Below are 12,278 nucleotides of genomic sequence, written 5' to 3'. Positions count from 1 at the left end.
AAGGACTTAAATTCTACTGAGACCTTTTGTGGCATCGCGGCACCATCGAAATGTTGTAATCGGCTCCAAAAATGTTGGTAAAAAAACTGATGTGAAAATAAAAATTACATGATTGGTAAAGGAAACACAATTTTAATTTTTACTATGTCAACATTTCCACCCATCAACTGTAAAAAGTATGATCCCTACTTTTCATACTCTGGTTTTCCTCTTTCATCCTAAAGGAATAGGGGTCCGATTTGGCAAACTAATAAGCGCCATTAGTCTACGAATATTTTCATATATATCTAAACTAAAAATTAAGAATTGGACAGTGAGACAAAGGTGCTTTATTAAAAACTTGTGCCTGAGCCAATTCTTGGGATTAGTTTTCCAAAGCGAACCACGGCTCCTGTAGGATGCAACCGGGAAAACGCTAAGGCGACAAGGACGTCATATGTGAATTGATCGACAATAATTGAGTTCTATTTAGGGCTAAGCAGTGTATACAACTGTAAGGGTCGGTACAGACATCGCGACCCGACTGCAACTTATATGGGAACTGCACGCCAAGTTGCAGTTGGCAGAGTTATTTTAAACTTCAAAATTATGTGAATACCGCTTTTGTGGTACTAATTGCCTCTCGCTCATAGAATGACTAGAGATGTAGACCAAGCTAATTTCAGCTTCTATGAAATCGTTGCAGCATTATCTTGGTCTAACTCTACCTACTTTTATATCGAATTCTTTTCGATATAAAAGTAGGTAGAGTTAGACCAAGATAAGGCTGGAATTATATAAATCTCAAAAAAATTAAGACAACTACCATTCAAATTCAGAAGCCTGTCACTATTCTGTCATTGGGAGATGCCACAACAACATGCATACACGGCACGGGAAAATTCTCCACAAAGCCTGAAAGGCTACCTTCTAGAAGACTAGATGACTCGCAGAAGACGTTCGTAGAACTGTGAATGATGATATTTGCGTCATATCTAAATTACTTGTACTCTAGTGTCTTCTTCTATTTGTTAAGCAAAATTGTCTGTAGCGTGGTTATTTACCGAAGATCAATGCATTGCAAACGCAGCACCCCCCTTTCTAGCATATCGGAAAAGAATGAGACAGAAGAAAAATGGGTTCCGAAGAAGAAACATGAAGTGTTAAAAGCGAAGTATAAGTGTTTGAAGAAGCTGTTTCAGGTTATAATTACAGCTTTCGCGTTTTGTACACATATTAGCCGGGTCCACACAGCGAGCATATTACGCGCGAGGCAATTTCCTCGCGCACAAAACGGTCAGTGTAGACGCAGTATAGACATGTCTCGCGCGCGATGCGCGTCTACACTGGCCGTTTAGTGCGCGAGGAAATTGCCTCTCGCGTATGCTCGCTCTGTGTGGACCCGGCTAACTCATGGCTAACTCACATTTTATAGACGGGTCTATCGCAGAATATTCTATTATCTTTATTTGGCCTTTTTCAGGTTTATGATGCGAGTGTCATAGGGATGTTGCCGACGCAAGAGGCGTACGCTGCTGGGGACACGGGTGTGGTGGATGACACCGATGATAGTGGGAGGAAGTCTCGTAAGAGGAAGCGGTCGCATCGGGTCAGGTTGGACGCGTGTGCTGGGACCTCGGAACATGAGATCCAAGCTGCTGTTCAGGTAGTGTTTAGGCTGCCTTTCCGCTGAGGTAGAGATGAGAGACGTGGTTCGACAAATAGAAGTGGTTGTAATCCATATCTCTTCTCTGCTCCGCTGGATTACATTCAATGCTATTTGTTGATTCCTGCACGTCTAGTCTCATCTCCGTTTATAGGCCCCGTGCATGAACTATAGGGGGCAGCATATTTTTGTGATTTTTGGCATGAGACGTAAGTGTGTAGTTTATGCTTTTAATGTAGCCCACAAGATGGCAGAACCTACTTTGCGCAAGGAAACGTAACGACGACAACGGTCGATGGTAGAACGTGCTTCGGCAATGTACATGTGCACATATGTTTCCGATTCAGGCTACAAGATGGCAGTCCCTCCAACGCGCACGGTCTCTATATTATTTGCAAACTAAACGAACCGAGGCCACATTACTAGCTCTTTCACTCTTACTTTAACCATGACCATGCATGTGTAAATCAGTAGCTTACATATTAAGATTAAATCAACCGCGCCTCTTATTTTCTAGGCGAACCAAAACTTTATCCTAAATAACTTTCAGGTGGACTGTTCGAAAACCAGCACAGTATCCGAAACGGAATCTTGCACGAAAGCGCCGTCAACCAAGGCCTACGCGGCCACGCAAGCGTCCCGAGAATCGTTGCTGGCCAGCGAACATGACTGTGGCTGTGCGAAAACCAGCCATGTGGTGTTCCGGCCTGCCCCGTGTCCATGTCCCAGGTTGATACTATAATACTTTAAACACTCGTCTCGTGTTTTGTACACATATTTAATTACACACCACACCACCACCACACACCCGTGACCACAGCTGGTGCAACTCAGCTGATACGTCGGAATTTAAGGTAAAAACAATGAAATTATATCCAGGTTGATATTATTTGACCACTAGCTTAATAATAATAGCTTAATAGCATAATAGATATAAGCTAGTTTATCAAGCAGGGAGCCTATAGCCGAGATGCCAATCATTTGCGCCGTAGCGAACGATATTGGGAAAGAGAATTTTTATTATATTCCTAATGTTTGGACAATCATAATGAGAAGAGCAACACACTTTTGACATTGCTGTCAATTTAGCCGGGTCCACACAGAGCAAGCTTACGCGCGAGGCAATTTCCTCGCGCACAAAACGGCCAGTGTAGACGTGCCTCGCGCTCGCGGGCGCTGCCTAAGCCGATGTGTGCTATTCATCATCATCATCATCATCATCATATCAGGCAGAGGACGTCCACTACTGGACATAGGCCGCCCCTAAAGAGTGCCACAATGACCGGTCTTACGCCACGCGCATCCAGAGGACTCCCGCGACCCATACCCGGCTATTATCTATCATGAAATGAAGAAATCTAAATTTAACTCTACCTATCCAATTGACAAATACCCTACAATGGAAAAATTACATGTTAACATTATAATACCTATTGTCTTTTGATTTTCTCCAGGCCAAGACTGAGTCGCCAACGCAAACGCACACGCTTCCAATGCTTCGTGCAGCGCCTGCTCGGGCTCCGGAGCCCCAACCGGCATGGGTGCCTCGACACCGCTGTCAGTGAGAGTGACGTCCATCGTCTGGGGGGGAGGCGGCACCGCAAGATCAGGTGAAGTTTGTTATTTTTACTCCAATAGCCGGGTCCACACAGAGCAAACATACGCGCGAGTTTCCTCGCGCACAAAACGTCCAGTGTAGACATGCCTCGCGCCCGCCGCCGCCTCGACCGAGGCCACGCCACGCACATATGAAAATGCGTATGCTCGCTCTGTGTGGACCCGGTGCTTCGTGCAGCATCATATTCATCATAATTATCTCTCCAAGCCTCTGGAACTCAGAAGGTTATAACGGGTCACTCACGTAATGTGTTTAAGTTCACCAGGCATATCGAAACTAAGCTTTGTTTGCCTTTGTTGTGGGTGGCGCTCCTTTCGAAAATCCTCGTAATGGATCCAATCACTTCAAAGGGAAATTCATTTAATCATTATGCAACCAGAAAAGGTAACTAAGTGAAATCTGTAGTTGAAGGTCAAGTCGCCACTGCATGAAAACATTGGCTAAGCTTATTAGGGATCGTTTTATTTTATGACTGTCACTTTTCTATAGTCGTTAAAAAAATACTTACCTATTTTCATTTATTCTCTTCAAATGTCAGATTCCGCCGCGCTCGCCGGCCGACTCGCGCGTGCTCGGAGGGTGCGATGCACGGGCCCGCCCATGTCTGTGCGCAGACAGTCCAACGCAACTGCCTCCTGGACACCACGCCGCGCCAGTGCCCTATCGCCGGCTGCCGGATGCTATACGGTAACCCATTAAATACAATGCCGTACGACGCTGTACGGCGTAAGCGCCATCGACAATAAGGTCCCTTTTCATAGATAATGCTCCGAATTGTCTTTATTACAAGACTGCCCACAAAAAGAGTATTAGGTATGGTTTTTTATGACAATTTTAAGGTAACAAAAGAAATTTACGGACACAAATATCAAATATCACCTTAAGGTGGCCCTGACGAGCCTTCCAACAGTCCTAAGAGCGTGGCTGCAATCCAAAATCGGTCCGTGAATTTCAAAAACGTACAATGTTTAATATTAGGATGCCGTCCATTTGGATGAATCCATTGTAACGGCATCCATTTGGATGACTCGTCAGTGGCCTGCTTTACGGTCTTTCAACGGTGTTGAAAGCGGGTTAATAAAGTGTGACTTCTTCTGACTGTATAAGTATTCTGGCAAATAAATGATTTGATATTTGAAAACAATATTTGATATTTGACAGTTTTACCACCTTTTTTGGCAAATGTACAATGCTGCTTCAATGGGGTTGGCCGGTTGAAGTATTTCAGCACCAGGCCACCAGCATAATATAGGATTTCGTCGTTCAGCCAGGCGTAGCTCACTCTGCGATTTCGTCGCTTTGCTACAGGTAGCTTAAAGTACATCCGTTCCACCCCAATTTTGGGGAAAGCCATAAGCCGCGCGTGGCGCTGTCGCCACCTAGCGGCCATATATGTGCTGATCGTAACAGACGCGTTTTGGTAGAGAGTGGGTCTTCTGTACCTAGTACTATTATTTATTCTGTGGTTCAGCCAACAAACTACAGACAGGGATTTAACGGTTTCCAGGCATCATCAACTACAACGACCACCTCAACCTGTGCCACTTCCCCGGCCGCCGCTACATCTGCCACTTCTGCCACGAGGGCTTCGAAGCCAACGAGGACAAGCAGCAGCACGAGGGTGAACATATTGGTGAGCCGTCACTACTTTATTTTTCATCTCTCCTGTTCGGAAAGTTTACCTTTCATAAGCTGATAACCGGGTGGAAAATTGCATTTCCCACCCTAGGGTGGAAAGTATTTTTTTTTTTAATTTTTACTTCGAGCAACGGCTAACAGCAATATATGCCATGTGATAAGCTCTCATAACAGTTATGTGGTTTACCTATATATCTGTTAATAATTTGTTCTAAAGAATTATACTTATTACCAATAATAAACCTACATTTCTCGTGTTTAACTTTCCTCATAGTCGAAATGAAAAGTAGAGTGTTTAATAACTCGGGTAAAAGTAACCATCTCACCCTCGAACTATTGGCGCTCTCTCTTCGTTCGAGCGCCAAAATATCTCGGGTAAAATGGTTCACTTTCCACCCTTGGTTAACAATCTACTATTACAGATGTAATGTATTTTCATTTCTCATGCTCTGAAAGAGGGTCATTGTTGTTCTAAAAGGTGTGCGGAAAATGATACGTTTCTGCGCTAGAGCACAAAGTCTCAAGTACGATTTTATTCATTTTTTTTACGATAAGCGATTGAAAGGGTATAAATGGATTTGTTATACAATTTCAAATCAGATATTTGAAATTGTAAATTCCCATTTCATAAATAACGATAATTTTGCCTAAATTGTTAATTGAAAGTACCCTCAACAAAATACTATAAAAATGTATACTTAGTCACGTTTTTAAAAAAAACAAATGCATTGTACTTTTCGTATTCGAAATTAAAAGTAGAGTGTTTAACTCGGGTGAAAGACATCATTTCAGCCTCGGACTATTACTTCCTCGACAGAAATGAGCCTTTTATCCCTTGGTTAACAATCTACTATTTCCTTCGTGTTTTCACAGAAACGTACGAACGTTTATATTTCAATCAGCCTCGATACAAAAAGTTCTGGGGTCGATTGAAGTAACATGAAAAATATACGAGAAAATACGAAGGAAAACAATTATGCACCTACATCACCTAAGGTTTAAGTTATGCGACTCATATAGGGTAGTTGAAAAATCCCCAAATGAAACTCTCATATGTGTTACTAAAAAGGAAAAGAGATAATAATTGATATGCTAGGTCACACCCACCACACCCAAAGCGAATCTAAACACAACCTTCCGTTCCAGGGCTAAACCACCGCTCCCCGCTCCCCCCTTCCTCGCCCCCTCAGACCAGCCGCTCCGGGATCACCAGCGTGACTCAAACGGACCCTGAACCCACGAAAGAACAAGATGAGAAACTCAAGAAAATCGTCTCATTCTTCGATAAGATCGTCGACTCGACGCAGAACCTTGCAGATATTAAGAAGAATAAGTAAATCTCAAATTAATGTTGTAGTAAATACCTACACTATGTTGCCTGATGTTGGTTTGGGGTAGGTTCCTATAGTTTAACCTTTTGACAGCCACAGACTGTGGCCGTCATCGGAAAGTCTTGCCACGGATGCCAACGACGGCTACAGCCGTCAGCTTCACCAATGCAACAGGAACTTACGCAGGACTCCGTAAAATTCAATTTTGCTTAAATAATGGCGATCACCTGGCGTCCGGGGCACGGCTTATCCCTTCGCCGTCTGGTGTTCTTTTGAACCCTTTTGGTTGACACGTTGAACGCCGCGCCATAATTTTGCATACTAAAATCGGTCATCTGTGTGCCGCGTGGTGGCAGCCAAAAGCTTAAGGTTGAGAAAGTTGCATATAGGTATATAGTTAGTTGCAATACCGCAAACAGCGCTAACAGAAAACCAATCCACAGGCACTTGGAGATGCACGTACCCACGTGTAAAACTCAGACGGATGCTCAGACCGAAGTGTCAGCGAGCGATGGACACTCCAAGCATACCTCGAGCTGCAGCGATGTCACAGGGAAGAGGCTCATTTACAGGTGATAATATCACAAATTAATCTGTCATAATCAAGGCCTGTTCACTTCCTAAGAAAGTTATGTCCCCAAATAATTGCGCATGTGTGCGCCTGAAGCTTCTATGTGTGCGTTGGCCTCTAAGAAAAAGTTACGAGTACTAAAAATAAAAACATTTTTCTACAGCAACATTGCTCCCAACTCTGATTTAAATTATCACGAATTTTATATATTATTAATCATAAAACGGGACTTAAAACGCTTAAAACTTAATTATACGCGATTAAGTTTTAAAATTGAATATTTGCTTCGAACTGCCTTTATCAAAGTCTATAAAATATATGGAGGGTAGGTACGGCTACCCACCATAATAAAAAATATATTTGTCAATGACTTTGTCCAACTGCTGTGGTTAAAGTTCATAACGAAAATTTTATTTATTAAAACTTTAAATAATACTACCACTTAAGACTGTAAGTCTGTACCTACATGGAATACAGCAATGCACATAGAAAATGTGCTAAATGCGGAGCAACGGCTGTTGAAGCAGCCAGAGTGAAATTTACAGCTTTAGTGGGTTCAGAAGGAACCGAGTCATAACGCATCTGGAAAGCGTATTAATTAACCGTGAAGAAATGTTGGAATACAAGTTGGAAATCTGTGTAAAATGCCGTGTGTAAAGTGTAGTGTATCTGTGTGTAAAGTGTATAATAGGTAGGCATGCCTAATGTTATTTGTATTATACTGAAAACTTTGTGAATGCGCTTTATTAATGTCTATTTTTTATTAAGTTACCAGTTGCCACTTTTCAGTGTATATTTCTATATGTAAAACATTTTTTAATAATTAATATAATGTTATAAACATAAATATGCCTTTTATTTAAATCAATTGATAATACCACAAACAAGGGTTTATTTGCACCTTTCATATATTTCGTGATATGAAGATAACAAATATGTTTATCAACAGAATTACTATATACCTACCTATACCCGCCAGGCTAAACCGGTTGTCAACTTTAGTGTTTGGTACACAACGAAGGTGCTACTAGTATAAACGTATAAACGTTTGGGGACATTTTTTTGTATGGAGTTATCGTTCTTCTCCTAGTGAGTATTATATTCTTTGGTCATAATTCATATCAACCCACATACAATCTAAGAAAAAGGCTATAGGGTATTTGACTGTATTTTAAATAATTTATTTTACACCAAGCATGAAATAATGCACCGATTAATAGAGAAATATAAACAGCAGTTATTTTTGGAATTTATATACAATTTATACTATAAAACCCGTGTAAAACTATAAAGAGTAGGTAATTTGATTGTGAAGTCACATATATGCTAGTGTTTCATATAAAATCCATAGTAGCAAAACCGTTTTGACAGTTCGAAAAAAGAAAATGTTTTGACTAGTAGGTAGTCAAATACCCTATTAAGGCCAATCCAAACTTAACGATGTGACATCAAAATGATATCAGGTGAGTGCGTTCACGAAATAGGTATATATACACTTGCGTGCGCCCGCTCCGTACATCCCCGCCAGCTAGCGGACGCCCTTACGACTTGCGACGGCGGCGGCGGCGGCAACCATAGATTGGATCGAGACACAGCGCTTGGACCTTTCGTTGCCGCCGCCGCCAGTCGCGCAATGTCGTGGCCGAGCCATTACTTGTCAATTTTAGGACTTGACGAAGCCTGCGTAGCAAACTACCATAAAAGTCACATATTTTTTATTTATTTATTTAGAACACAAACAGTCACTTATTATAACAAATGGATTTTAGTACAATGTATCTCTTAACATACTTAAGAAACAGAGAGGAGGTTCATTAATGAGATAATGTTAACATACATAATAACTGCAGAAAGAAAAATAAAATTGAAATTATGAGCCATATCTACTCAAACTGTATTTACCAGTCTTCCAAACAAAAACAGTATTGTTTTAGATTGTAAGTAGAAGATTGGTAAATAAATTTAACATCAATAATATAAGTATCTATTGTAGAAATAAATATTATTCTTTATTCTTTGTAAATATCCACATTGCCCCACTGCGCCCTCTACATTTACACCTTTTTTTTTCAGCTGTAACGATCTGAGGCGCAGGAACAATGACCGTCGCTCGCTAGGCTCCGACGCCATGTCCCAGTGCTGCTCCGAAAATTGCAACTTTTGCGGGGAAAATTTTGATTACAGGTAGGTGCAGTTACAAGAATGTTACTGTAAGGGCTCATTTAGACGATGCGAGATCTCGCATGCGAGTTTCATTACATTGCGGTTTTTAATCGGTCGGTTGAATTGGACGTAACCAACAGTCCGCAATGTAACTAAAATCGCATGCGAGTTCGCGCGCCGTTTACATCAGCCCTAAAATAGGTATATATTATAGTGTCTGGTCGGCGATGCACTGTTTTAAAATGAGTAAATGAACAACTCTACTACGAGTAACTTTAAAGGCCTGTGCACACCGGTTGCGTGTGCGTGACGTGCACGTGCGCGTGCGACGTTGTAGTATACAGATCCTTACGAGAGATGGCACACCGCTCGCGCGACGTGTGCGTGTGCGGCTCCAACATTTTAACACACGCACACGCGCACGTCACGCACACGCAAGCCGGTGTGGCTCGGCCTTAAGACGGTGTAACTGGCGCAGTCATGTTGGATCATTAGATTATCTGAGCAAGACAATCCGAATTATTTTTTCTAGTTAAATTAAATCTTATATAATCATCAATAAGGTACTTAAAAAGATTTATTCAACAATGGCGGATTTGCAGTCTTTGCCGCACTAGGCCCCAATCCCTGTAGCCGCCCCTTTCTCAGCGACTATCATAATTATTGACTATATTTTGAGTTGTTTCTTGTTATCACCAGCGAATTATTTGTAACAATTTACCACCCGTAATATCTTGCTGCCCGGGCCTACTTGGCCGTAGGGTAAATCCGCCACTGTTAGTTAACACTTAACTGACTAAACGCATAGTTCTTGAACAACACTATGGGTCAGTTGCACCAACCACATTTGACAGACTGATCAACGTCAGCCGGCGCGCCCCGGCGCTTTACTATGAAACTTTCCATACATAAAAATTTTGCAAACTCTTTAAAAACGATACGAACAGTTTGGTGCAACGGACCCTAAGTATATACTACAAGTATAAAATACGGCTACCTGCAACATTTTGCACATCTGTACGACTCCCAGTATTATTTATTGCATGTAGTTCAGAAAAATATAAAAATCCACGTGTCCCTCAGCCAAGCCTTGGAGCATAAGTTCGGCGAGTATCATTCGTGCGGCGCACTGCCCGCCCGCCGCCGGAGCGCACGCGTCGCCTCCAGTGTGGCATCCTCCGTCGACTTGGACCAATCGTCTAGCACCGCGAGCTCCCTAGCCAACTGCAATGGTGTCCTTTGTAAGTAGATTGTGTTTAATACACAAAAGTTCCCAATATAGATGCCTGGACAGGCGTGTCTCACTCCGCGATTTCGTCGCTTTGCTACAGGTAGCTAAAAGTACATCCGTTCGGCCCCAATTTTGGGGTTTGCCATAAGCCGCGCGTGACGCTGTCGCCACCTAGCGGCCATATCTGTCTTGATCGTATAGTTCGTAGGTTTCTAATAGAGCCCGACGGCTAATCCTATTGTCTATTATTAAGTAAAACCGCTCGTGCCACGTGCATAAAAAGTACAGTAGGTACTTCGGTTACTGAGTGCCGGCGAGTCGAACGCTACAAAACCAGTCTAAAATATGTCATCGAGATGCGTAACAAAGGCGCGTTATCGGAGAGCGCACCTACATACTTACACTGGTTTTTGACCGTTGGACTAGCCCGCGCTCAGGTGCCAAATAGAATTATTAAGACCCTTTTTTGCAAGTAAGTAGCACGTGCGGTTTTACTTAACAATAGACAATAGGATTAGCCGTCGGGCTCTACTTATTAGAAATCTACGAACTATAACAGACGCGTTTTGTTAGAGTGAGTCTTCTGTACCTTACTTAGTAGGTACTATTATTTATTCTGTGGCCTGGGGAAAACCCATTTTATACTGACATTTATTTTGAATTAAATAATTTTATAGACAGCATGCATGCATTGTTTAACCCGTCGGACGCCCACCGTACAGCAAAATGATGCAAAGCAATTTGATCCATATTGATCTGTAGTAGCACACGTCAGATACTGAGTAGCTGTGACACAATATTGAGTACTAACTCACACGTGTGATACTAGAGCGATTCACTGGATAAAATAACACTTCTACAGTCTGGGCTATCAAAATCGATGCAGACTTACCTTGGTCTAACTACATTTCCCTTTCAGCTCTAACTGATAACTACGAGGACGCCAAACCGGCCCCCAAGTCTTCCACCAGCGTGGTTTACACCGCGTCCGAGTGTAGCAGAAAGGTCAGCACGCGCTCATTGGCCGATAGATTCAAGAGCTACAAGTGGGAGCCTTGTACTAGGATCATACGCGTGTAGGGTGACTGCTGGTTGTTGGCCACTCTTAACAATAGGGACCGCGGGAATGCCATTTTGTGGCCTGAATCTGAAACATATGTGCACATGTACATTGCCAAAGCAAGTCTGACATCAAGCAAGTGAAACATCTATCGTTCTCGTCGGTACGTTTCCTTGTACATAAGTTCTGCCATCTTGTGGGCTACATCGGAAGCATAAACGACACATTTACATACGCCTCGCACCAAAAATATGACGGCTCTTATGCTGTCCCTTATAGTTCATGCACGGGGCCTATATAAGGCTTCAATTGGCTTTTCTTTCTGATTTGTTAGGAGTGGCTAATTACTATGTAGTGGCCGATAACTATTCCAGTCACCCTATTTCACTGCGCTGCATCTATACTGCGCAAACATCAGCTGTCAAATTTGCTGTCACAATATTTTGGACTGCTTTACGCGTCTTACTATTATTTTTACTGCTTAGGTCAAAATTAATACCCATTTTCCATCCAAAAAAAACACTATGTCCAGAGTTATTTAAAACTCATATTTTTTTTACACAAAAACATTTTTTTTAACTGAGTTTGTTTCTTTAAAAATTGTACTGTCTTGTGTTTAGTTGTGTGCTGTTGTAGAAACAAGCGAAGTGGGATGTTTAAATATTGAATATAAAGACGTTTGAACCACAAAATATTGCTTTTATTTCTCCTATCAGGGCACCATATCCTTCCAGCAGAACCAGCAGATTTTGAAAAACTCTTCTGGTTGAACCTGCTAACTGTACCTTAAGCCTTAACCCCTCGCATGCGGCCTGTCAAATTTGATCATTGAAAAAGTGACCTTGATATTTAAAACAATAGATTAAATTCCCACTCACGGATCCGTGTCTAAGCATACGAGGGATTAACCTCTTTTCGACGCCGTGTCAAACAAAAGCTGTCACTCGGACGCCTCGTCACCCAAGTGTCAAAACTGAAATTGAACTTTATGTATATGCACGTAGGTCTATGTTGCTCCGTG

General features: G+C 42.1%; 1 protein-coding gene across 1 annotated transcript; it reads left to right on the top strand.

Annotated features, from left to right (window-relative positions):
• The first annotated feature begins 768 nt into the window (after positions 1-768).
• LOC134676833 (uncharacterized) lies at positions 769-12,047 on the top strand. The gene is made up of 12 exons (XM_063535214.1): positions 769-1,181; positions 1,463-1,645; positions 2,196-2,374; positions 3,100-3,255; positions 3,802-3,950; positions 4,771-4,896; positions 6,048-6,234; positions 6,676-6,804; positions 8,877-8,987; positions 10,050-10,207; positions 11,117-11,254; positions 11,974-12,047. Exons 1-12 carry the CDS (start codon positions 954-956, stop codon positions 12,045-12,047), a joined length of 1,818 nt encoding a protein of 605 aa, XP_063391284.1. The 5' UTR covers positions 769-953.
• Positions 12,048-12,278: the final 231 nt, after the last annotated feature.

The sequence above is a fragment of the Cydia fagiglandana genome, chromosome 25 (assembly GCF_963556715.1).
Source record: "Cydia fagiglandana chromosome 25, ilCydFagi1.1, whole genome shotgun sequence".
NCBI lineage: Eukaryota > Metazoa > Arthropoda > Insecta > Lepidoptera > Tortricidae > Cydia > Cydia fagiglandana.
This window is presented reverse-complemented; position numbering and strand designations above follow the sequence as displayed.